General features: G+C 39.9%; 1 protein-coding gene across 5 annotated transcripts; it reads right to left on the bottom strand.

Annotated features, from left to right (window-relative positions):
* Positions 1–3,762: 3,762 nt before the first annotated feature.
* On the bottom strand, positions 3,763–24,816 carry BROX (BRO1 domain and CAAX motif containing). 5 transcript variants are annotated; one of them, XM_072814970.1, is made up of 14 exons: positions 24,216–24,246; positions 22,137–22,253; positions 19,367–19,473; positions 18,931–19,027; positions 18,164–18,269; positions 16,425–16,520; positions 14,768–14,840; positions 13,273–13,378; positions 12,468–12,557; positions 10,171–10,256; positions 9,086–9,167; positions 8,624–8,774; positions 7,414–7,573; positions 3,763–6,427 (listed from the first exon to the last, which is right to left on the bottom strand). In XM_072814970.1, the coding sequence occupies exons 4-14, from the start codon at positions 19,007–19,009 to the stop codon at positions 6,341–6,343; spliced, it is 1,116 nt and encodes a 371-aa protein (XP_072671071.1). In that variant the 5' UTR covers positions 19,010–19,027; positions 19,367–19,473; positions 22,137–22,253; positions 24,216–24,246; the 3' UTR covers positions 3,763–6,340. The 5 variants fall into 5 exon arrangements, with proteins under 5 accessions (XP_072671071.1, XP_072671068.1, XP_072671067.1 ...); XM_072814967.1 differs by lacking the exons at positions 18,164–18,269; positions 24,216–24,246 and adding an exon at positions 24,683–24,816; XM_072814966.1 differs by lacking the exon at positions 18,164–18,269 and having other exon boundaries at positions 24,216–24,361.
* Between the last annotated feature and the right edge of the window lie 125 nt (positions 24,817–24,941).

The following is a 24,941-nucleotide window of genomic DNA, read 5'->3' on the forward strand; positions in this document are numbered from 1 at the left end:
TCTTGTGCATGTTTTTTCAAACCGGTTTTTTGCTTTTTACTTTCTGAGCCTTCCCCCCCAAACTTGCTCCGAGCTTAAAAAGCTTAAATATCAAAAGTTTAAGAATAAAGCCTAACAGTCCCACTGTCGTTTATTGCTCTTTACTCCTCTGAAGACCATCTCCCAATTCATACATTTCCAAACCAAGTGATGTCCCCAACCCCCATCTACCTGGCTCACCTGTTGCCTGTATTGCAGATTAACGGTATCTGTTGGCTCTCTGAAGAAAATACTGGTTCTTTGTGACAACAGTGTTGGGAGTTAAAGAGGCCTTTGTATCTTTTAATTCAGGGGGCTCAAGGGGAGGGAGGGAGGAGAGAGAAGGAGAGAGAGAAAACAAAGAGGAAGTGAGAGACCTAGCTTATAGTCGATTTGGTGAATGTGTTTCTGCCACCTAATGGATTTTTTAGGATGTGCTGTGCAAAAGTACCAGAGTGTGGAATCTACTTAATTTACAAAACTCTTGGGAGCATCACCAACTTCACACTCTGTAGGTAGACATGGATGTTTTGCCAGGGACCTTTCAGAAGGCCAAGTAGTCCCACAACATGCTTTTTACCTACATTTAATTCTTATGAGCCCCTCTACTTTTTCTTAAAACCCCCAAATCCAGTTTATCAAGGGCTGTGCCTAACTATATAATTAACAGACTATATAATCTCCCTAACCTTTCAGTATTGGAGTACCCCAAGGCTCAGTGATCCGATCTCTTCTGTTTTTATCTATTCATTGACGGCCTTTTTTGGACCCTAATGGCTTCAAGTACTATCTACACACAGACATATAACCAACAGTGTTATCTCCAGGTCAGACTTTCCCATGGACCTCAGATTCATAGCTCCTCCTGTCTACTCAATGTCACCTCTTGGTTGTCTAACAGACAGCTCAGTCCTGACATGCCTAAATCTTCGCTCACGCTTCCAGCGCACTCTCCTTCCTGCACATCCTACCTAGACACAAACTCGAATCTCTTCCGCTGGCAGTCTTTCCATTTCAATAAATGGCAATTCTATTCTTCCAGTTGTTCAGACCAGAAACCTTGGAGGCATTCCTGATTCTTTTCTTCTAATTACACCTCTCATTACATCGTCAGGAAATGCTCCTGGATATTTCTGGACTCCTCCTACCACCCCTCCACATTGGCCTGAGCCATCATCTCTCACCTGGATAGTTGCCCTGGATCCTAACTAGCCTTCCATGGTCTATATTCAAAAGGCAGCCAGGGTTGTTGAATCCTAAATCAGATCCTGTCACTCCTCTGCTGAAAACCCTCCGGGGGTGGGGGTGGGGGGCCGCTCACATGGCACCCAAGGGAGAAGCCCGCATCCTTACAATAGCCTTTGAGGCTGTAGCTCTGGCCCCCAATACTTTCTGATCTCATGTTGTGCCTATCACTTCCACACACTGTTGTTCCCTGAGCACACACTCTCCCTGCTGGGACCTTGTGCCCGCAGGTCCCAGGACTAGCCTTTCCTCCCCTGGACTTTGTCCCCTCACTTCCTTCGGAGCTTCCGTGCAGATGGTCTGCTCTGAGCTCTTGTCTCTGGAAGCCCCTTCCCCTTCCCTTCACCACCGCCACCACCACTCAACAATCTACCTGTGTTTTCCCCTTCGCCCTCATCATTGAACATACTCTGTATTTTGCTTGTGTCCCTCTCTCCCTCCCCCCAGCCTGTCCTCTGGGCCAGAGTGGGAGGGGCTTTCCCTGTGTGCTTCCTGCTGTATCTCCTGCTCCTGTGTACCTGAGACGTGGCTGGAACTCAGTATTTGTTTAATAAATGAGCCATATGTTTAGATCATTGGAACAGGTGGGGGCAGGCATTATGTCAACGATTGGAAAAATAGAGAACAGACTTGTAACTGGCTTTATATCTGATGCTGAAATGGCTGCCTTTTGATATTTTTCTCCTTCTGTTTACACATTATTTCCTTAACTCCTTCGCTCAAACACAGCACTGTCATCCATACCGACAAATTAAGGCACTAGCTCTACATCCCGGCATTTGACTTCAGGAAGACATCATACCTAAAACTTCCTGGAGTTCTTTCGGTTTTCACTAATCAAAACATGGCTTCAAATGAACCAGGTTAGAATGAAGTGAAGCAGCAGCGCTGGGTAGGTCGGGCCCAGCTTCCGGAGGGGGGTCTAAAGGCCGAGCCTCTGGGAAGGCAGCGATGAGACACCAAAGCCCCACCTGGCAGAGAACCATGAGCTCCGGCTGCCTGCAGCCCATTACCCCTGAGGAACATATGTATCCTGAATATATGTATCAGGAAACCACTGCTCCCCGTGAGAACTACGGACAGAATGTCACCCGGCAGGATCTTTGTATCTTTATTTTCAGTGTTGAGCCCTTTCCTCGCACCCAATCACTGTGGACAGAGCGACATTACTGACAGGCCTGCACTACCAGGGCATTTCTCAACTTTTTCTACTTAGTGGTAGATGATATAGGGAATGCCCCGACAATCTGGAAGGGACCAGCGGGAGCTCCAGCCACCTTAGGCTCTGCCCTGCTGAGAAGCTGAGTTGGCTGGGAGCAGTAGCTTGAAGCAAACTACTTGGGAAGCTCTAGAGAATAAAGCCCAAGGGGCACCTGGCTGGGGCCAGGGGCAGTTCCAGCCCCATGTTGCAAGAAGAGATCACTTAAATAAAACTTAACAAAAAAACTTTTTTAGAGAATAAAACTCAAACTACCGGTGAACATTTTCTCCGGGGAGCCCACTCAGAATGCCAAATGAACTCACACCTACCTCGAGCACATCAAAGGCTTTAGATGTAGTGAATTGCATTTAAGTGATAGCTCTGGCCTTTTGGTTAAGTGAGCTTTTGTTCTATAATTCAGAGGAGACTCCCCTTAATTTAGTCACTTTAGTTTACTACTAAAACGTTTCTAAAAACAAAAATGGAAGGGCACCTGGGTGGCTCCATTGGTTAAGTGTCTGCCTTTGGATCAGGTCATGATCCCAGTCCTTGAATGGAGCCTCAAGTCAATCCCCCCTTCTTGTGCTCTAATAATAAAATTTAAAAAAAAAAAAAAAAAAATTAAATTTAAATGTAGATTCTAAGCAAATTACTCAAATATCAAGTCTTTAGACACAAAATTATGGTAACCCAAATGACATTGTAAGTTTCTTTTTTAAAGATTTTGAGAGAGAGCACAGCAAGGGGAGTGGCAGAGAGGGAGGGAGAAGCAGACTCTGTGAGCAGGGTGCAAAGGACCATGACCCAGGGCTCAATCCCAGGACCCTGGAATCACAACTTGGGACAATGGCGGACTATGGTATTTTCTAAAGCTCACTCTGGAAAGTAAGATTGCTGAATGGGGTTTTATGTCTCAGTACATTTATATAATACTGAAAATGCCACCGCAGGTGTCCAAAGTTGTGTACAGAGCACTGCACAGCCACGAGGACGGGCTCTCTGGCCGTTTCCCACAGGACACACCACTGCGTCACACTGGAGAATGCTACAAGTACGGTAGATACAGGCCAAATGAATCCTACACTTCAAGATTCAAAAGTGATAAGTACCAATAAATATAAATAGAAACCAAGTAGGTTGAGGAGTGCTGAACATTTAATGAACTTATGTGGTGTGAAACAACTGATACACGTGTCTGTCATTTAAAACATTACTGTGAAGAATTGGGGCTTTTGTGTCGTATTAACGGTTATTGGTTTAATAAATAGAAAAATATTTGTCAAAAAACAAAATCCTGATGAAACTGTAAGTAAAATTAAGATTTATTTTCATAAATAAAAAGATAATTCATTATACAAACACCACTTTTAGCAGAGTTATGTTAGCTGTCATTATCCAGTTCAAACGAAGTATGAAATGTATGCATAGTTAACACAAAGTTACATTCCTCTACAGCCTTCATGCAACTGCTTTACATTTGTTAACTTCCCAAAATTTCCAACACCATTTTAAAGAATATGACAAATACTGGGGGATTCTAGTCACAAAGTGTCACTTATGCTGAGTCAACATACTATTACTTGCTCAGGGGCAAGTTGCCAATTACTGATTTAAAGTAATACCAGTATTTCCTGCATTTTACAGAAGCACTGACCATATGACAAGGTTTCATTCCATATATGGTAGTATAAGTCACAAAAATGTCAATGTGAAACTTTAGTGAACTAGGTTAATAAACGCTAGTATCCAAGATAAATAGGTCCTATAGGCCAAGAGCAACAAGCTGGCATCAAGTATCGTTTAAAGTTTTGTCAGTAAATGGCATACAGCAAACCAATGATTTTGTAGTAGCACACAAAATATGGTGAAATTTAATTAAAATTTTTCTATACACAGCAAAACAAATTAATTGTCTGTCCAGTTATTATTCCACTTATAATCCGCAGCTTCAAATATTATACGTTATACAGTAAGGGGTAACTAGCATTTCCATACATTTTAAAAAAACCCTCACTGATTCTATGTATTTTCAAGAGTGAAAACTAGGATTTAAGTGATCATTTATTTGAACACAATATTGATTCAGTTAGGCATAATCTATTTTTTAAGTGTATTTTTTTTTTGTAATCTCTATAGACAACGTGGCACTTGAACTCATGACCCCAAGATCAAGAGTCATATGCTTCACCAAACTCAGCCAGCCAGGCGCCCCTATTTATTCATCATGAAATGTTTATTTCAGCACTTTATGCAGATTTTACTTGTCACAGGGCTGCTGTGTAGATTCAATGGTTTATCTACTTAAACAGGTTTTTTTTTTTTTTTTAATTTATGATAGTCACAGAGAGAGAGAGAGAGAGAGAGAGAGACAGAGACAGAGACACAGGCAGAGAGAGAAGCAGGCTCCATGCACTGGGAGCCTGACGTGGGACTCGATCCCGGGTCCCCAGGATTGCGCCCTGGGCCAAAGGCAGGCGCCAAACCGCTGCGCCACCCAGGGATCCCTGGTTTATCTACTTATGTGTTTAGCAGAGGGCCTGGCACATAGTAAGCTCCCAATATATACTACTATTATCTCTATTAAGTGAACCAATCTGTTAGGATTGGAAATGATAGAAAAATTAGATAACACTCAGAAGAATCATCAAAAGATAAACCTACAAGTGTGTGACTTTTGTTATAGTATTATGCATCCACTATTTCCCAAATGCATGTATATGCTAAACTAATCATTTCAGATTGTACAGTTTTTAGATCATACTGTATGTCTGCTCTTATTTTGTCATGACCTTTGGCCTAAAGCAATACGATTAGGATAGGACATGTATACATATCTATTAGAAAGCCATATATAAACAATGCACACTGAAGTCAGGTAACGAAGGCATTTTACCATAACTTCTGTTATCAAAATGCAGTTACCAGTGTAACTCAGGACAACCTATCTCATTTAGGTTTAAAGTTTCTTCTTCACATCATGCAGTATCTCACTTCTGCAAAAACATTTTCATCCTGTGTTAAGAGCTATCACAAAGTTCTGTCTTCTAAATGAAAAAAACCCATTAGGAAAGGTAGCTGTAAAAATCACTATATGTTTATTGAGACTGAAATAAAGTGCAGGGCTACCAGAAGAGGAGTATTTTTTTTTTTTTTAAGATTCATTTATTTATCTACGTTACCTCTATGTCCAACATGGCGCTTGAACTCAGAACCCCACGATCAAGAGTCACATGCTCCCTCCCACTGAACCAGCCAGGCACCCCTGGAGTAAGTTCCTAAATGGCCTCAAAATACCTATGAACAGTGATACTGGAACAAATTATAGCTTCTTACATATGTAAGGAATTTGGTATGAAGATTTTCTGATCCTTAACTGTAAATGATTTTCCCACCAGAAAAGATAATGGACTCAGAACATAACAAGTCTGTGAGACAACATAATGGTGAGGGGGGAAAAACTCTGAAAAACCAACTCCTGTCATTCTTCTGGTGTCAAAAGATGATAAACTTTTGTGTGTGAAGACAGAAAAAGATACCTGAAACCACATGATTCTGGCCTGTAATACATTAACCAAAACTTATTTCTACCCAGAGTTCGGAGACAAAAACCAACAACCTAATATGCCCTTCAACCTAATATGCACAATAAAATCCTTACATGTTGTCCTGATTGAAAAGGAGTCTGGAAACAAAGCATGAGACATCTCTACTATATTAAAAATCAAGAACAAATAAACTGAAGGCAGATTCCCTCTGAATGTACTAAATCATTCTACAGGCTTCAGACAAAACACTTCAAGAAATAGGAACTGAACTTCCACGGTTTATCTCATCCACTAGTAGAGAAATTCAAAGTGCACATTTTATCAATGTACTTTAGGAGATGGAGCACCCTGTGTCCTTCTGAGGTTTGATATCTGGCTCTTTCACAGGTTTCACCGTTTCTTCTGGTTTGGATTTGGTCTAGGGAGAAAGAGAAATACAGTGTTAAGGGCATAAACTAAGATTTGGAAAACATACCCAGAAATTTGGAAAACAAAATACTCTATCTTTTCCACCTTAGACTTTTAAGAGATACTGTATTAAATTACACAACACTGAGATTAACGAAGTTGTTCCAGAAACTATGTTATCAATTCAAGACATAATCAGAAAGCAACATTTCAGTGAAGAGGAGACACTTGATGGGTAGGCAAACATCAAGCTAATGGTGCTCTTACTCTGAGGAGGGAGAAACTGAGTGATCAATCTATGCATGCGGAAAATACCTCATGATAGTTAACAGGCTACCTCTTACAGCATTAATTTGGGGTATAAAAAAAGTCATTTTAAGTAATAATGGTTTTAGAATGGGGAAGAAATTATATTTAAAAAATTATATTATGAAATTGTATTTAAAAATTCCAAGTAAGGAGCTATGGCTGCTAATTAATTTCCATTCCCTTTTTTTCACAGACCCCACCTCTTTTGGCAGTCAAGCCTCACATTTTCCACTTAACCTACTATTTGATTTCATATACCTAGATATACTTAGATATAAAGTGAATAAACCAGTCTTCTTTTACTCCTGAATGATTTCATGGAATGTTGAAATTAGGTCAAATCTTCAAATACCCTGCGGTATGCTAACTCAAAAACAAAGTATTGCTATAGCAATATAAACATGGATAAGCCATCTGTTTTAGACCTCTTCTCCCACACTCTTCTGAAAGGAAGCTCTGATAAACTACAGAAAGGCAAGATAATGTGTTTGAAAACAACCTCAATTATGTAGAAAATCAGAAGATAATTAAGGCCTAGAGATCTTCTCTCTGAGAGTTCAACAACACACATTACACCACTGTTTAGACAAACATATATTTCTACGTAAGTAGAGAAAAATATCAAATTGTTAATTCTAAATTCTTTTTGAACTTTAGTGAACAAATGGAAGAAAGCCAATCTCATACACTGTCATCCTTGGGTCTTTTGGTGAGATCAAATGCAGCCAGTGTGTCTGGTGTCCAGTGTGCACTTGTAGGAGGAAATTCAAAAGGTACTGGCTCTACGAGACCATAATTTGCTTTGAGTTCCAGCTGTGGGGCTTCTGTTGGAATTTTTTGAAAGTAACTGCAAAAAGCAATTTAAACAGCAATTCATTCATTCATCAATTACTTGAGCATCTACTATGTTCAAGGCCCTGTACAAGAGAAAAGACAACTTAATGATGAGTAAGACAGACAAGATTTTCCTGCCTCACGTAGTTTGCGTGAGTGGACGAAAAGTTGTTGACAACAACGCAACCTAACCAAAGCTATGACATGTCACGTGCTGTAAGAACACAAAAGTGATGCAATTAACCCCAAAGCTGGGGGGCAGGGTTGGTTCAGGAATGCTTTCCGAGAGAAGTGATAGAAGTTATACTAGGTATGTTTAAGTGACAGTGCAGAATGTATGGGCAACAATGTAAAGATAAAAGGGGGACAAAATTGGGTAGCCCGGGTGGCCCAGCGGTTTAGCCCCGCCTTTGGCCCAGGTTGTGATCCTGGGGACCCGGGATCGAGTCCCATGTTGGGATCCCTGCATGAAGTCTGCTTCTCCCTCTGCCTGTGTCTCTGCCTCTCTCTCTCTCTCTCTCGCTCTGTGTCTCTCATGAATAAATAAAATCTTAAAAAGGGGGGGACGACAAAATTGATTCTACCAACCTACACAGGTGGTGATCTACAGTTTGAACAATGCTGACTTAACAATGGAAAGCTGCTTCATAGGACTGCGCAAGACTGACAGAAAACCATCTCCCCGATTTACAGGCAGCTGCAACCAGAGGGAGATGAATATGCAAAGGGAGCAAAGCCATACATAACATACGGTGGAGAAACAGCAGGGAGGTGAAGCAAAGAGAAAATTAAGACACTATAAGTGAGCTGTATGTTAGTAACTAAAGTTCAAATTTTAAAATCTGCTTTTATATATCATCAGAAGTAGAATAAAGTCAGGTCCAACACAAGGGAATTTTATCACCAATTGAAAGATAAAATTAGAGTTAAATGCAATCTGACATAAAGTCTTTGGGGGTAGAGACTAACAGAAAATGTGACATCACTGACATAATAAATATTTAAACATTATAAGTATATATACTGTATTAACATTACTAAAATAATACCGAGCTGTACACACATAAATCCATTTTCTCTCTGACATTTCTCGAGGGTATTCTTCACAAGATTTCCAAGTTTCCTAAAGAATAAGTGTCCTGAAGGTTTGACTGTTGGCCCAGGTCCTTTGGTTTCTCCATATTCTTTGCACAATGCTTCTGCCTTTGCATAAACTGCATGTGAAAGGGATATAGAATCATTGGATTATAATTAATTACTGACTATACTAAAAAGGCTTTAAATCAGAGATCATAAGAACTTTTCTGCTCCTTACTTAGTATGACAGTATCAGTAATAGAGTTAAGGGGAAGGGGGTATTTTCTACAGGTTTTTTGGTTTTTAAACTTTGTTTCTCTCCAGTTCCCTTACACGGACCCATTCTCTTTCATGAACTCAGCCAGAATCTCTTTTAACTGCTTATTTCCTTTTATGATAAAACATTTGTTTTTAAAAAGGGAGTTAATATTCTGGCAGGAATACTTACATTTTTCTGCTTCTTGGAGAGACCTGATTGCTTCACCACATTTATCACTAGCCAACAAAGTTTGACCATGATAACAGTAAGCCTGATAAAGAAACAAATTTTTATTCATTCTCTCCACAATTATGCTTTCTGCTATCATTGTTTTATATACGCATCAGATGAATTACCGCCTTTGTCCACTGTTGTAGGTTATCAATGCTAGCCCTTACACTTCTTTACTAGAGGCACATACTGTATGTCTGCTCTTATTTTGTCATGACCTGTAAGCTTCCCCCAATTTCTGGAACTATAAAAGGTGGGATTATGTTAAACTCTGAGCCAAACTAACTTTCTAACTACAGGCTGAGAGCAAAAAGCATTCTGAATAATGAAATCTTTCTACAATTTGGGCACAGCAGATAAAGGAAGGAAATCATGGTGCTAATGCAGAAGGACGGGGAGGGAGGATTCTAAGGTTAATGACTAAACAATTTTCAAAAGAAATCTTATCAGCCTGTAGTAGGACACATGCTCACTCTTTAAACATCTGTCTCAAATGCAGGGATTGCACATGGTCCAACACTGTATGCTTGAAAACAGATTTTAAGGTATAAGAAATAAAAATATCTACCTGGATCCAAAAAAGGTGTTTGATTATGTCTCACGTGATATTCTAAGCAACAAACAAGTAAGTTTGTTTGGCGGGTGTAAGAGACTGGTAACTTCTCAAAGAGTGCTTAGTAATGGTTCTGCACAGATCCAGGGGACATATTGGGTGGAACGTCTAAAGATGAGAATCAGTAAATACCTTCTTCAACGTGTAAGATGAAAGGAGAGACTTCTCATTAAGTACGTGGAAGGTTCCAGCCTAAAAGTGGGTTTCACTCAAATAGTAATTCCACTGCTATTCGCCCTTCTACAGTTCACATCATCTCTTTCCACCCACTTGGGCTCACAATGGCTGCACTGTCCCTGAACATTTACTGAGACATTACTGTCCGTTATTTGTAAAATGCCAATTAAGAGCCTGACAAGATGACAGACCTAGCACTCGAGGGCCTGGAAAGATAGTAATTTACATGGTTTTTCAGATTATAAATACTTACATAAGCTGTGTAGAAACACATTTTCAAGTGAAGATATTTTCTCCATTTAGCAGAATAAGCAGGCTCCAAACTGGATAAAGTATGATCTAAAGTTACATTTTAAAAAGCAAAATATAATTTCACCCTGATTCACTAGAAGACTTTTAGATCATGTGTTCAGATGCTAAAAGCAGAATGCCACTCAAGTCTAAAACTCAAGCATTTACACAATTTCTAAAAGCTCTGATTTAAGTGATTTTCCCTTAACTATATTTAACTACATAATAAGACTGCCTAAACACCACGGCCCGTCTTTTGACGGTTAATGTAACATGTTTAAAATAATGATAAAAATAGAACTTCAAGATAAACATAAAATACATACATTTTACTATCTGTTTTTTAACATTATATAATATAGCAATGCACAGCGTAGTCACTCAAGTCAGAAACACAGACACTCTCCTTACCGGCCCCATCATGGCAACACTGAACCTTGCCTAAGACATACGTTCACATCCTGCCAACTTCTCTCTCATCTGTTTTTCTCCCGCTTCTCACTTCACAGTCTTTGTCAATACTTCCACCACTTCCTCCATAGACTATAATCACTTCTTCCTAAATGCTAAGTGGAGTCAGTCTACTAGTCCTTCACTAGGAACCCACTTCTCATTCTGCAATTAGAGGGACTTTTCTTTCTTTCTTTCTTTCTTTCTTTCTTTCTTTCTTTTTCTTTCTTTCTTTCTTTCTTTCTTTTTCTTTCTTTCTTTCTTTCTTTCTTTCTCTTTTTTTTTTTTTTTAAAGATTTTATTTATTTATTCATGAGAGACACAGAAAGAGAGAGAGGCAGAGACACAGGCAGAGGGAGAAGCAGGCTCCATGCAGGGAGCCTGGTGTGGGACTCGATCCCAGGTCTCCAGGATCACGCCCTGAGCTGAAGGCAGGCGCTCAACCGCTGAGCCACCCAGGTGTCCCAAGAGGGACTTTCCTTAAATTCAAATCCAGTCAAGTCAGATTTGCTTCATATATTTTAATGGGTTCAATTATCTACCAAACAAAAGCCAAACTTCTTAAATAGGCTTACAAACCAATTCAGGATCTCATACATGCATACTTTCCTAACATTTTCTATCACTCGCCCTGTGTTTCAGCTGAGGCGTCTGTTACAGGTCCCAGAATGTGCTAAATTCTTTCCTTTCTCTGTACATACTACAGAATGTTCTACGCTTCCCATATGGTAAAGCTTCCTAGCAAACTTAGAACTTCTATTTGTGTTTGAGTAAGGCTCAAACGCTACTTTCCCCTAGAAAGCCTCCTCTAGAATGCCTAGATCCTTTAGGTTTTTATTTCACAGCTGTTAATAACATCTTATTTTATGCTATAATAATGTAGCTATGTGTTCCCAGACTGTGAATCTGTTCTACTGATCTTTGTATAGCTAGAAACTAAAACAGTAACCACCCTATAAGTAGAAACAAATTCACATTTCCTAAATAAGTGATGAAAAGAGGGACCCTACAGGTGGCTCAGCAGTTGAACACGTGCCTTCAGCTGAGGATGTGATCCTGGAGTCCCAGGATCGAATCCCATATCAGGCTCCCTGCATGGAGCCTGCTTCTCTCTCTCCCTGTGTCTCTGCCTCTCTCTCTGTGTGTGTCTCTGATGAATGAATAAATAATATCTTAAAAAGCAAAAGAGTGAATGAAAAGAATAATAGGCTAATGAGAAGACCTAAGTTCTAGTCCCAACTTCACGCCTCTAACAGTTAAATTACAGGTTAATTTTCTGGAGTTCAGTTTCTTTAATGACAGCATCTATAAGATTATTATTAAAACAAAACAAAAATTCAAAGCTAAAACACCTGTATAGTTATTACATACAACTTAAGAAAGACTGCACTGTCCTTTCCATTAAAAATTATGCAGCATATTAACTGTGAACAGCTCTCATTCCTTCAAATAAAATAATAAAATAATGCAGATATTATTCCAGTTTTGCAAATGACGAAACAATCTGAGAACCTTTTTGTTTTGCTTGTTCCCTATTAGGCGAGGAGTTTAAACTGCAAATCTAAAGACTATAAATATGGGCCACCTGGGTAGCTCATTGGTTAAAAATCTGCCTTCGGCTCAGGTCATGATCCCAGAGTCTTGGGATCAAGACCTGCATTAGGCTCCCTGCTCCGCAGGGAGTCTGCTTCTCCCACTTACCCTCCCTCTGTGCTTGGTCTCTCCTCTCTCAATCTTTCTCAAATAAATAAATAAATCTTAAAAAAAAAAAAAAAGATGATAAATATAACGACAAACTTATAAACTCACCAGCTTTTTGATAGAAGTTGGCAGTTTCATATGCCAGGGCAGCAATAAGCCCAGGAGCATGTTTCAGTTCAATGGCTCGAGCAATTGTTACTATAATCAAAGCACAACAAACTGAATGTATACTTAAGTCCACTTGCATTCACACTAAATTAGTTATTGTAGCAAAAGACAGCCCAACAATCTATTTGGAATTTTAATAGTTTGTTAAGAATTTTAACATGAAGAGTAAGTTACAGAAAATGCAAACATAAACAGAACACACTGAGCTTGCTGGTTCTGATACCGTTTCTTTAAATCGCTAGCCAATTACTAGTTAATCACAAAAACTTACTACTACAAGATAGCATGTCAGAGGAAAACAAACACTCCCAGGGCACTGGGACCTGAAATAAAGAAAAGCCAAAAGCCTACAAACTTTCTTTACTGGTTTTACTTGAGTCTTCATTTATTTCCAGGTCATGGAAAGGTGAAGATTGAAAAGCAGGCCAAACAGTGCAAGAGGAAAACCAACGAGTAAGGCAGAGAGGAAAAGAGGAGTTACAGAATTAATCTGATGTTGTCAGAAATGGCATGACCTCAAAATCCTTTTTAAAAGAGCCATTAAATTGCAAGGCCTTTTCTTTTCCTGCTAAGTATCCATGAAGTTGAATGCTGAAGGTGTGACTTGTTCCTCACTACAAATTTCTCAAATGTGAGACTCAAATACAGCTAATTCTGATTTAAAAAAAAAAAAAAAAATAGATGCCAACAGATTCCTCCAAAAAAAAAAAAAAAAAAAAAAAAAATCTTACAATATGTAGGATACCTTCTTGAGCTTCAGCCTGACACTGGACAACATAAGCTTCTAGAAGTCGTGCCTCTAAGTCCCTCCCCTTTTCTGCAGGTGTAATAAGCTTTGGGATCTGACTTTCCTGAGAGAAAAAAAAAACAACAACAAAGAAACCACATTTTATTTTAACCCAGTAGTTAAAAATGAACAAAATGGAAGTTATGAGACATACAATTTGGGGATTTAACAGAAATTCAGGGGGTGCCTGGCTGGGTCAGTTGGTAGAGCATGTGACTCTTGATCTCAGGGTTGTGAGTTCAAGCCCCATGTTGGGTGCAGAGAGGACTTAAAAATAAAATCTTGGGGTGCCTGGCTAGCACCCCAGTTGGTTAAGTATGGTTAACCCAGTTGGTTAAGTATACAATTCTTGGTTTTAGTGCTGGCTGTGATTTCAGGATCCTGAGACCAAGCCCCCCACATGGGGCTCTGTGCTCAGCATGGAGTCCGCTTGGGTTTCTCTTTCCCTTTCCCTCTCCCTCTCCTCTCCCCTCCCTTCCCATTTTCTCTCTCTCTAGAATAAATACATCTTAAAAAAAAAAAAAAAAAGGATAAAAGAAAAATAAAAAATAATGAAATCTTAAAAAGTCTTTAAGAAAAAAAAATCCTAAAAGAAGAAAAACTCAGGACACCAAAATTGTGAAAAAGGAGCAATTATTAAGCTTATAGATTAAAAGCTCTCACATACTAAAATTTTTAAAGCTTCTCATATGCATCTGCAGAACTCGAGTCAAAATAGATAGCTTAGATACACAAGTTCTATTTTCATCTCAGAAAATGTTTAACTGAAAAAGTAACCAAAGTTCTCTTTTGCATGACACCAGAATTATTCACTCATATTAATAACCGTAGAGTAGAAAGAGGTCTACAATGCTACAGGTAACTCAGGATCATAGGTTTTTAATCACTGTAAAAGCATCTTATTTTATCATGAGACAACCCACCATTGGCCTCTAGAAGGTGTTTCATAAATAGTGGTTTAATTAGGATGAGGTGGGGGTCGTCTTGATCACTAAACATATCAGTCTTTCTCCTAATCTCTATCACATCTTCAGATTTAATATAACCAGTGGGTACCTACTGCCCCTCTAGTGTTTTTACTGAGATACAGAGAATACACTCAGAAGTTCAGTTTTGCAGAATCATGATTGATCCTGGCAACTGCTACAAGACCACAATGAGAAATGGTAAGGAGAGTAAATTTTTGCTCTTTGTTTTCTTCTATCTTTACTGAAGAGACACAAAAATAACCAGTGAATTATGACTTGAATTTTCTAATCGTAAAATTCACTGATGATTTCCTAAAATGAAGATACTTAATATTCTAATTGGCTACCATCATCAACAAGGTATTTAACAAAACACATAATAGGTTCTTTTTACGTAGTGAAGTTAATTTCTTCCTCCATCCCCCAAAGAAAGAAAAATTATTCAAGAACTAAAGCAATACAGATATATTTTATTGTTATTTTACCTTTAAATGTTTAAAAATCCCCGCTGCAATTTTTAGGCTTCGATGGACTTCTTTTGCTTCATCTTCTGTTATGCTTAAAGATAGTGGTTACATTAGTTAGATGATGAATCCTGTTTCTTGTACTAAAACCAACTACTACTATATTTTCACAAAACCAAATTAGTCATTTGGTTTTTCTCCCTTTTAAAAAAATCTAATTTGACACTTAAAAAAGTAACAAACACACATGAAAAATATCCACAGAAGATACTACAAATGAAAAAAAGAGAGATCCTGTCTATAGGTTTTGGACAAAGGCTTCTTGTTGTTCTTTCCAGATAATCTTCTGTGCATTAAACAAGCACAAAACATTCCACACTTAATGCATGTATATGCTTAAAAAAGATACATACACAATATTCATTATTCTACTCTTGTTTTAGTCATCTAATTACTTTAAAAATAACTTTACATTTGTACATATAATTCAACTTTATTTTACTTGTAAGATTTTATTTTTAAGTAATCTCTAACCCACTGTGGGGTTCAAACTTACAACCCTGTGATCAAGAGTTGTATGCTCTATTGACTGAGCCCACTAGGTGCCCTGACAATTCAATTTTTTTAACTTTATTTTTAAAAGATTTTTTTTTTTTTTTAATTTATGATAGTCAGAGAGAGAGAGAGAGAGAGAGAGAGAGAGAGAGAGAGAGAGGCAGAGACATAGGCAGAGGGAGAAGCAGGCTCCATGCACCGGGAGCCCGACATGGGATTCGATCCCGGGTCTCCAGGATCGCGCCCTGGGCCAAAGGCAGGCGCCAAACCGCTGCGCCACCCAGGGATCCCAGATTTTCTTATTTATTCATGAGAGGCACAAACAGAGAGGCAGAGACACAGGTAGCAGGAGAAGCGGGTTCCCTGCAAGGAGCCCAGTGCAGTACTCGATCCCGGACCCCAGGATCACGCCCTGAGCTAAAGGCGGATGCTCAACCACTGAGCCACCCAGGTGTCCCTTATTTATTTTTAAAGATTTTATTTTTGAGTAATCTCTACCCCCAATCTCTACCCCAGTGGTGCTCGAACTCAAAACCCCAAGATCAAGAGTTGCATGCTCCACAGACTAAGCCAGCCCCCCTCAACTTTATGTTTAAATGGCTGTATTATATGCAAGTTCAGATGCACCGTAGTTGGTAGTCTCCATGTTTATATTGTTAACATCAACTTTTACTATTATAAAAATTGCATCTTATTTTATTTCACAGTTCTTTAATCCTTCAAAACATTATTCACATCTTCGTATTTCTTTTTGAGTTGTCTATGTCCTTCGTTTATTTTCAACTGATTTGGTCTTTTTCTTTCCTTTTCCATTATAAAAACAATTTGTCACATACATGCAATTTTTTTGACCATCTGTCATTTGTTTCTTAATTTTGCTTATGGTACTTTTATGCAGTCAAATATTTTATTTTTTCCATTTCTTGGTTTGGGGTTTTATTTGGATAGACCTTCCTCATGACAATATTAGTATTTTTTCCCTTTTAACACTGGGCTCCATAATTGATACTTAAAACACCAACATTATGACATACTTTTTTATCAAGTCTAGACTTTTTAATAATGAATCTCTATGCATTTGAAAAATAACACATATGTATATAGCCCTCCCCTTTAGACTTACTTTTCTTTTCCAGCCAGTCTTGAAGCATATTTGGTATACCATAAAGCTACATTAAATCCCATGGAAATTAATTCAAAAACAGCATCCTGCTGGGCACTAGAATTATAAACACAGGTGTCATTAACTTGTCAGTTATGTCAATTACTATGACATTGCTATATGAAGACCACTGTATATCCACTCAGAATTATAAAAGAGCTATATGCTAATTCTAAAAATGAAGAAAATAATCATGTTTTTTTTTTTTTAGATTTTATTTATTTATTCATGACGGACACAGAGAAAGAGAGAGAGAGAGAGAGAGAGGGAGGCAGACACACAGACAGAGGGAGAAGCAGGCTCCCTATGGAGAGCCTGATGTGGGACTCAATCCCAGGACCCTGGGATCACACCCTGAGCCGAAGGCAGACGCTCAACCACTGAGCCACCCAGGTGTCCCCCTGAACAAACTCCTCAAAGCAGTTCTACCCCACTGAAAAAAATTTTATGCATAGTTTAAAAGCTCCTTTTTAGCATTCAGAACTTTCAAATGAATTACATCTGGCGATGTCAGGCACATCATAATTTATAAGCTTACTTTAACTACTTTCTTCTTTTTTATTTTTATTTATTTATTTATTTTTTTATTTACGATAGTCACAGAGAGAGAGAGAGAGAGAGGCAGAGACATAGGCAGAGGGAGAAGCAGGCTCCATGCACCGGGAGCCCGATGTGGGATTCGATCCTGGGTCTCCAGAATCGCGCCCCGGGCCAAAGGCAGGCGCCAAACCGCTGCGCCACCCAGGGATCCCTACTTTCTTCTTTTAAACTACTGTTTACTTTTACTTTAAAGATTTATTTATTTATTTATTTATTTATTTATTCAGATAAGATACACAGAAAGAGGTAGAGACATAGGCAGAGGGAGAAGCAGGATCCTGATGTGGGACTTGAACCCAGGACTCTGGGATCATGCCCTGAGCCAAAAGCAGATGCTCAACCACTGAGCCACCCAGGCATCCCTAAATTTGCCTTTAAATCATATAAATTACCAAAACTATCATGTTAAGTCTTAAGAATAACTCTCTCTCTTTAGGTTTCATTTATTTCAGTTTGCCTTGCTCCCAAACACTCCATTTCTATTGTACACATCTTAGTAATCAGAATACAGTTGAAAAAACATTTTTCAGAATAGATATATTCACAACACATTTTCTACTGAGTAAGTAGCAATCAAAGATAAAGTAGCTTAAAAATCTCAGATATAGAGAATATTGGATATGACTCCTGAAGGCCTTCATCACCTAATTCTTCACTGTCTCATAAAACTGTGTTGCAAAATGCTGTGTCACAAGTAATCAAAATTTGGGATGGTGTGCAAAAGGATGGAATGCATGTAATGCAAACACTTTAGAATCTGCCAAAATTTTGTGATGTAATAATGACAGAGGTTTGACTCTAAAAAACATTCTTAAGAAAAACGTTCCTCAATTTTAGATAAAGTACAAAGGGGTCACAAAAAGAAAAACCTAAGTGAGGACTCAAAAAACCTTAGCATCCCAGAATAAAATCTGGAAAGAATCCACAGTCCCCAACAAGGAAGGAAACTAACAATTTACTAAAACCTATTATATACCTGGCATTATTTGAGTCACTTAACATAAATTTGCCTGTTTTGCTCCTCACAAAAGTCCTGTATCTGTAACCCCAACTGAGTTGAAGAAGCAGGTGTTCACATAGTAGGAGACCTGAGATTGCACCTGAATACGTAGGGATTCAAAGTCCACTGGACTCCTTCCACTGCAATGCCTGCCCTGGGTCTCTTGGCAATCTTCACTTCCTTCCCTTCTGACTTTATACAATTTTCTACAGCAAATTGGGATCAAGATACATGGTCATTTAAATAACACAATGGTGTTTAAAAAAAAAAAAAAAAAGCTCAATATAAATTTAGCATGACTACAATGTTTTCTGTTATAACTAAACCTCTTATGATTAGTTTCAAGTGAGTGATGAGAAAGTTTTGAGAGGAAATTTTTTGAAAACAGCGAAACAGTGAAGAGAAATTCAGGAGAAAACAGAACTATGACTCCAAAGAGTATGGAGCTGGGGTAGAACCAGGGACAAAAGAGACTGACCAAAGACATCTGAACTATCCATCAGAAAAGAAAACTAGATGAAAAGCAAAATTCTGTTCTCCTGGAAGGCAGGCAAGGACTAAAAGATAGATTTGGGTTCCAAATTCTCAAACCTTTCTTTGTGTGTTATTAATAAAGCCAAGACTGATCAAGTCTGGTTGACATTTATATTGATTATCCCAAAAACAGATTTGGCCCAGAAGAAATAAATTGTATTTTTACTTAATAGAATGTATTAGTAGTTTAGGTCAAATATTTTTAACCAATTTCCTGATAAGGTAAAATGCTAATCAGATATATGTTCTATTTCTTCAAATACAGAGGCTACGGGTTAACCACTGGCTAAACAGTTACAAACGGCTTTCGTCTACTACTGTTAGCTTGCCTACCTTGGAACCTGTCCTTGTAATGTATCAGTCCACTTGAAATTTTGAATATATCGTAACTTGCTCTCTTGGGTAGATTCATCCAATGAATTTATGAAACCTATAAAAAGGTACGGCATTTCAGTTTTAGAAGAAATATACCAAGTATTCTGTTTAGAAATTTTTTCAGATAATGACTTTTCCAGACACATAAAGAAAACTACCTAGACCCTCCCTCCCTTTCTAAGGTAACGTAATGTGAAATATGTACACATTTAATTTTCAAAAAGTTAGAAGGACCAATACCACCCTGACATTCTCATGTCTCTGAAACTCAAGTATACCAAAGAATACAGCCTAGAAGACTAAACTATTCAAATTTGTAAAATCTAAGAATTAAATGTGAATTTCTACAGAGTTGTTTTTTTTTAAAACTCTGAAGTTCCCATAAATAACTAACCTTGTAAAAGTGAAAAATAGGAATCTGCTGCATTCTTCATCATTTCTGGATTACAGCTCAAATCAGTGAAGAGTTCGAGCAGTCGTGCTCTGGATGATCTCAAGTCACTTATATTAGGCAGAAAGAGGTAGTAAAGTTAAGTAAACTGCATTATGATGTAAAAGTGGCTTAGAAGTTTCTATTGTAAAAGCTTTAAAATAATACACATGCACACACTTCCTCTAAGGTATTATTACTGAGAGTACATGGGAGTGAATTTAAATAGGATAGACAACTGAAGGTAAGTGAAATTTCTAATAACATTGTTTTAAAAACTGTACTAAAATAAACTAAGTCTAATATAAGGGGCAAATCATGTATATAATTATGTAATAAAAATACACAGCAAGTTATAATTTTTAAAAAACCAAACACAAACATTTAAGATGGGAGAAGAGAATCAAGAACAAGTAAATTAAACAGACCAGTTCAGAATGAAAGTTTCTTGAAAAATGGAAATTTAACATGTTTATGCAGTTTTAGCATCTCCTTAAAAATCTCAAAACTTGACATATCAATATACTTTATTAAGTAGAAAACTCTATTCTTGAATTGCATTCTATAATCCAACATACACATCAAGAGTGTGTGAGAACACACGGCCACTAGTCATTTTAAAGGTGCTCTCTTATCCCCATTTTCCCTTTACGAAAGTAAACAATAAATGTTGCAGATCCACCAATTCCTTCTTAAAATTAGTCTCTTCTCTCTTTATTCCACTAACACTAAATTTTCCAGGCTCTCTTCTTACCTCTAAAAGTTCCTTTCACATGTTTTCTGTGTCCCCTTTCTATTCCTACCTTCAAAAATGTTTAGTCTTTGGCTTTCCCCTCTTCTCTTTTGAGGTCTCAATTTTACATCCAATCTGAGATCACCATCATCAGCACTAACTTGGTTGGCTTCCAGTTCCACATACAATTTCAGAAGGCAACTTGTTTAACAAGGGTTCAGAAATCATACTGCAAGGACAATGACTGAAGAGAAGACACTTGCGTGTAAATGACTAAGGAAAGACTACACTTAAGTTGTTAGTTGGAGAGACTGGGGACTGTATAGCCAGAACTTAGGAGGTGCCTGGGACAAAGCACATACTCAAAGTTCTTTTTTGAATGAAATAGTAACATTTCAAATATTTTAAGATTTACACGGGCTATAATGTAGCAGTATGTTTAGAAGAAAGAAACTGAAGTGGTCTGGATGGAATGTTTACTCGCTGGTACAAGTTCCATGAAGGCTTATTCCAAGGAAGTACATACCAACAATTGCACACAGATGACCAGAAATAGGGCTACCTCATGAATTTGTCATTGTTATTTAACTAGAAGCTAGGCAAGAGTAATTCCTGGACTAGGGGGGAAAAAAAGTTGAATTCTTAAGGCCTATTCTAGATTCAGAGTTTACTAGCTATTTCTGGGTAGGCACTCAAATCATCTGCAACCCAACTGTGTAAAGTTATATCTACCTTAAAATTACAGAATATCAGAAAAAAATGGTACCTTAGAAATACCCATTTCAGGCTGTCCATTTTATAGATAAGTAGGCCCAAAGAAGTTAAGGGACCTGCCCAGTGCTACAGATAAAACAATTAAGTGGGAACCAACCTCTAGCTCAGATCAGGGGTTGGCAAATGACAACCCATAACTTGTTTTTGTACAGCCCACAGCTTATTTTGTAAAAATGAACAAAGAAAAATATACAACAGCAACTGTATTTAGCCCCACGAAGCCTAAAATGTTTACTACTCAGCTCTTCACAGAAAAAGTCTGATAACCTCTGATCAAAATAAATAAGCCAGTTTTCCTATCATTTGTTCTAATTACTTCTTTCCACAAAAAGCAGCAACATTCTCAATTTACCATACTGGTCCCATCATGGTTCTGTATTTCATATAGGCTGAATCCTTTTCCACTTCCCACAGCAAATTAGACACTCTGACCAGTTGACTCCTCTGTGAAATATCTCCTGCATAATATGTTTCAAGCTGCTCTACTCACTACCCCTAGAATAAAAGTTTTTCCTGACAGAAATGATTTTCTCCTGTCCATTCTTAACAGCCTAAATCAAGTATCAGCAAACCTTTTCTGTAAAGAGCCTGAAAGTAAATATTTTAGGTTTTGTGGTTCATAAAGTCTCTCCTGAAACTACCCCACTCTGCTATAGGAGAGGAAAGCAGCCAAAGGCAGCCACACACAATATATAAATAAATGTAGTGAGGTAACGTAGCTGTGCTCCAATAAAACTTTATTTACAAAAATAGGCAGTCGGCCAAACCTTGATGACAGTTTGCCAACTCCTGAACTGAGCCACACAATTTATTTAAACTCCACCTCAAGTCCTTTCTCCTATATGAACACTGTAAAGCCTATTTCAGGTTATTGGGATCTCTCCCTGCTCAGAACTCCATGAAGTTACTATCTGGCTAATCAACTATCCATACATATACAGCGGTGTGTGAAGTCTCTTGTACAGTTGTAATATATAGCTTAACTCTTTTATTAAGATTGTTATAGCCTCTCTGGGACTCACCAATCTAAAATTAAGGACTGCAGCCTAGACGACTGCCAAAGTTTAAATAATCTAGGATTTCACTCTTCACAAGTCATTTGTAAGTTTATAAGGAATCTAAGGGTAGGGTAATGTATTACATACTTCTATATTGCCCATGACACCTAACAAAGTACCTTGTATCCAAAAGTGGCTCCATCAGTATCTGAGATTGACTAAAACTAACCTGCAAATTTTTGAAGCGGCAGGACCAGCAGCTACACCATAGTAGTTAAAAGCAACGGGAGCTGTGGCTTTTAATGGGTTCCTATGAAACCAATGTGTCATTTTCTCCAGCTGTCTCCTATAAATGTAAAAGGATATGCATAAAAAAAATTAGAAGTTTACCAAACATATACACATACAATAAAAGCATATATATGCATACATGACATACACAGGTACAGATAATCCTTATATAGACTGCTAAGGTTACCTGAAATAGGTTTTATTTATTTTTTTAATTCATTTATGATAGTCACACACACAGAGAGAGAGAGAGAAAGAGGCAGAGACACAGGCACAGGGAGAAGCAGGCTCCATGCACCGGGAGCCCGACGTGGGATTCAATCCTGGGTCTCCAGGATCGCGCCCTGGGCCAAAGGCAGGCGCCAAACCGCTGTGCCACCCAGGGATCCCTGAAATAGGTGTTAAATTAACTATTATTTCCAACACAGGATTGCTGATGCCAATTCACTGGTTACAGCCCGTGTTTCTACAATAAATATACTTCCCGCAGAATAGCTAATAGAAATCGGAACTTCCATGAATAAAAAAACACGATACTTGATCAATAACTTCTATAAAACCCAAAATACTCGAAAAACTACCTAAGTGAAATGCCAACTTAAAAAGAATAGTCCTAAGGGCTCCTGGTGGTTAAGTGTCCGACTTTTGGTTTCAGCTCAGATCATCATCTCGGGGTGGTGAGATCCAGTCACGAGATGGGCACCAGATGGGCTCCACACTGAGCCTTGAGCCTGCTCAGGACTCTCTCTCTCTCCATCCCTGAGCCCCTCCCCCTGTAAACACTCTCTCAAGTAAATAAATAAATAAATTCCACTCCTTTGGGCAGCCGGGGGTGGGGGGGCTCAGCAGCTTAGCACCTGCCTTGGGCCCTGGGTCCTGGGTGTGGTCCTGGAGACCTGGGATCAGTCCCACGTCAGGCTCCCAGCATGGAGCCTGCTTCTCCCTCTGCCTGTGCCTGTGCCTCTGCCTCTCTCTGTGTGCCTCTCATGAATAAATAAATAAAATCTTTAAAAAAAAAAAAAAGTTCCACTCCTTTTATGGAGGAAAAAAAAAAAAAAAAAGCGTGTCACTTGCCTCCAAGTCCTTGGGTAGATAATGCAAACACAGGAAGGTCTAGCAGAACATGTAAATGTGGCCAGTAGATTCCGGGAAGTCAGAGACAAGAAATCCTGATAAGGTTTAATTTACTTAAAGGCATCATACAATGTTGTTGATGCACTTTTCTTGGGGGGGGGGGGGGGGGAGGAGGAGGGGGCACACAACCGTAGGCTGCGCGGTGTACGAAATACCTCCTCGAGCACCTCCCTGAGAATATTTATGTGGGAGAGCACCAGAGGGCCGATGCATTGTATACTCAACGAAAAACTGAGCGAGTTCACTTATGGCTCAAGACATTTAACGAGTTCTTTTAAGAATATTTACGATCTTCAGGGCAGCCCGGGCGGCTCCGCGGGTCAGCGCCGCCTTCGGCCCAGGGCGTGACCCTGGAGACCCGGGATCGAGTCCCACGTCGGGCTCCCTGCGTGGAGCCTGCTGCTCCCTCTGCCTGTGTCTCTCATGAATAAATAAATAAAATCTCAAAAAAAAAAAAAGAAGGAATATTTATAATCTTCTAAACATCCGTGTAAACCAGCTTTAGAAGTTAAATCAATACAGCTCTTTGTACGTGCACATCAACCAAGCCTTCCGGGGAGAATGGCACACCAGACTTGATTTCGTGACCGCAAACTCCCTACAAACACCCTTTCCAGGCGGATTTCCACTTCCTGGACGCGGCCGTGGGGATGTTTACTCCAGGAACCAAGAGGGCTTAAGAGCCGTACTCTCCGCCCGGACCCCACCTTGCCCCTTCCGAGACCTGCCATTCCCGTTTCCAGGAATTTCGCAGGGTGGGGACGACAGCGACACAGCCTCCCGCAGGGGCAAGGGTGCCCGCGGGGCCACCTCCCCGGCCTCCGATGACCGACGGGCTGAACGGGACCCCCGCTGGCGAGGCCCTGGCCCCCCAGGAACCTACCTGAGCGCCACCCCCGAGCTCCGAGCGCCCACTTCCGGTTTATCCCCCGCCTCTTCCGGCCGAGCCCCGACCCCCGGGGGCGGCGCGCGGCGATACTGCGCAGGCGCCAAGCCTCGGCGCCTCTGCTCCCACCAGGCATTTTCGTGGAAAGCCGATAGGTTCCGCCCGGGAGAGGCGGGCAGCCGACGGCGGACCCAGCCCCCCCCCCCACTTAGCTTTAGTATCCCCGCTGCCAGCGGAGACGCGGGCACGGGGATTCGGCGAACCTCACTGTTCATACGGTCGATTCGCGGCGCCGACATGCATTTTCTTTCAAGGCATTAAAAGCAGACTTTTTTTTTTGGACCACTCTCCGGGAGTCTATGGAGACTGCACAGGGGGGGCGGGCCCTGCCGCTCGGGGCTCCGGGGATAACGCCGGGGGGCGGGGGTGTTCCTGGGAAACGCCCATTCTCATGACAGACTTACCGGGTTTCTCGGGAGTCGGTGCGGCCGTCTTCCGGAGGGAAGAAAGGCAGGATCCGAGTCGGCGGACGAGAAGGGGAGGGAGGCCGAGCCCGAGCGGCCTGCGCCGAGCCGCGGTCACGTGGCCCGGGCCGCCATGACAGCTACCGAGGCGGCAGTGCGCGCCGCGGAGGGGCGGGGGCGCCCAGGGGTCGCGCCGTCCCTGCGCCCCGGCCCGGCTCCTCTTCCGCACTCTTCTCTGCGAGCTGCTGCAGCGTCTCCT

The sequence above is a fragment of the Canis lupus genome, chromosome 38, assembly GCF_048164855.1.
Source record: "Canis lupus baileyi chromosome 38, mCanLup2.hap1, whole genome shotgun sequence".
NCBI classification, from domain to species: Eukaryota; Metazoa; Chordata; class Mammalia; order Carnivora; family Canidae; genus Canis; species Canis lupus.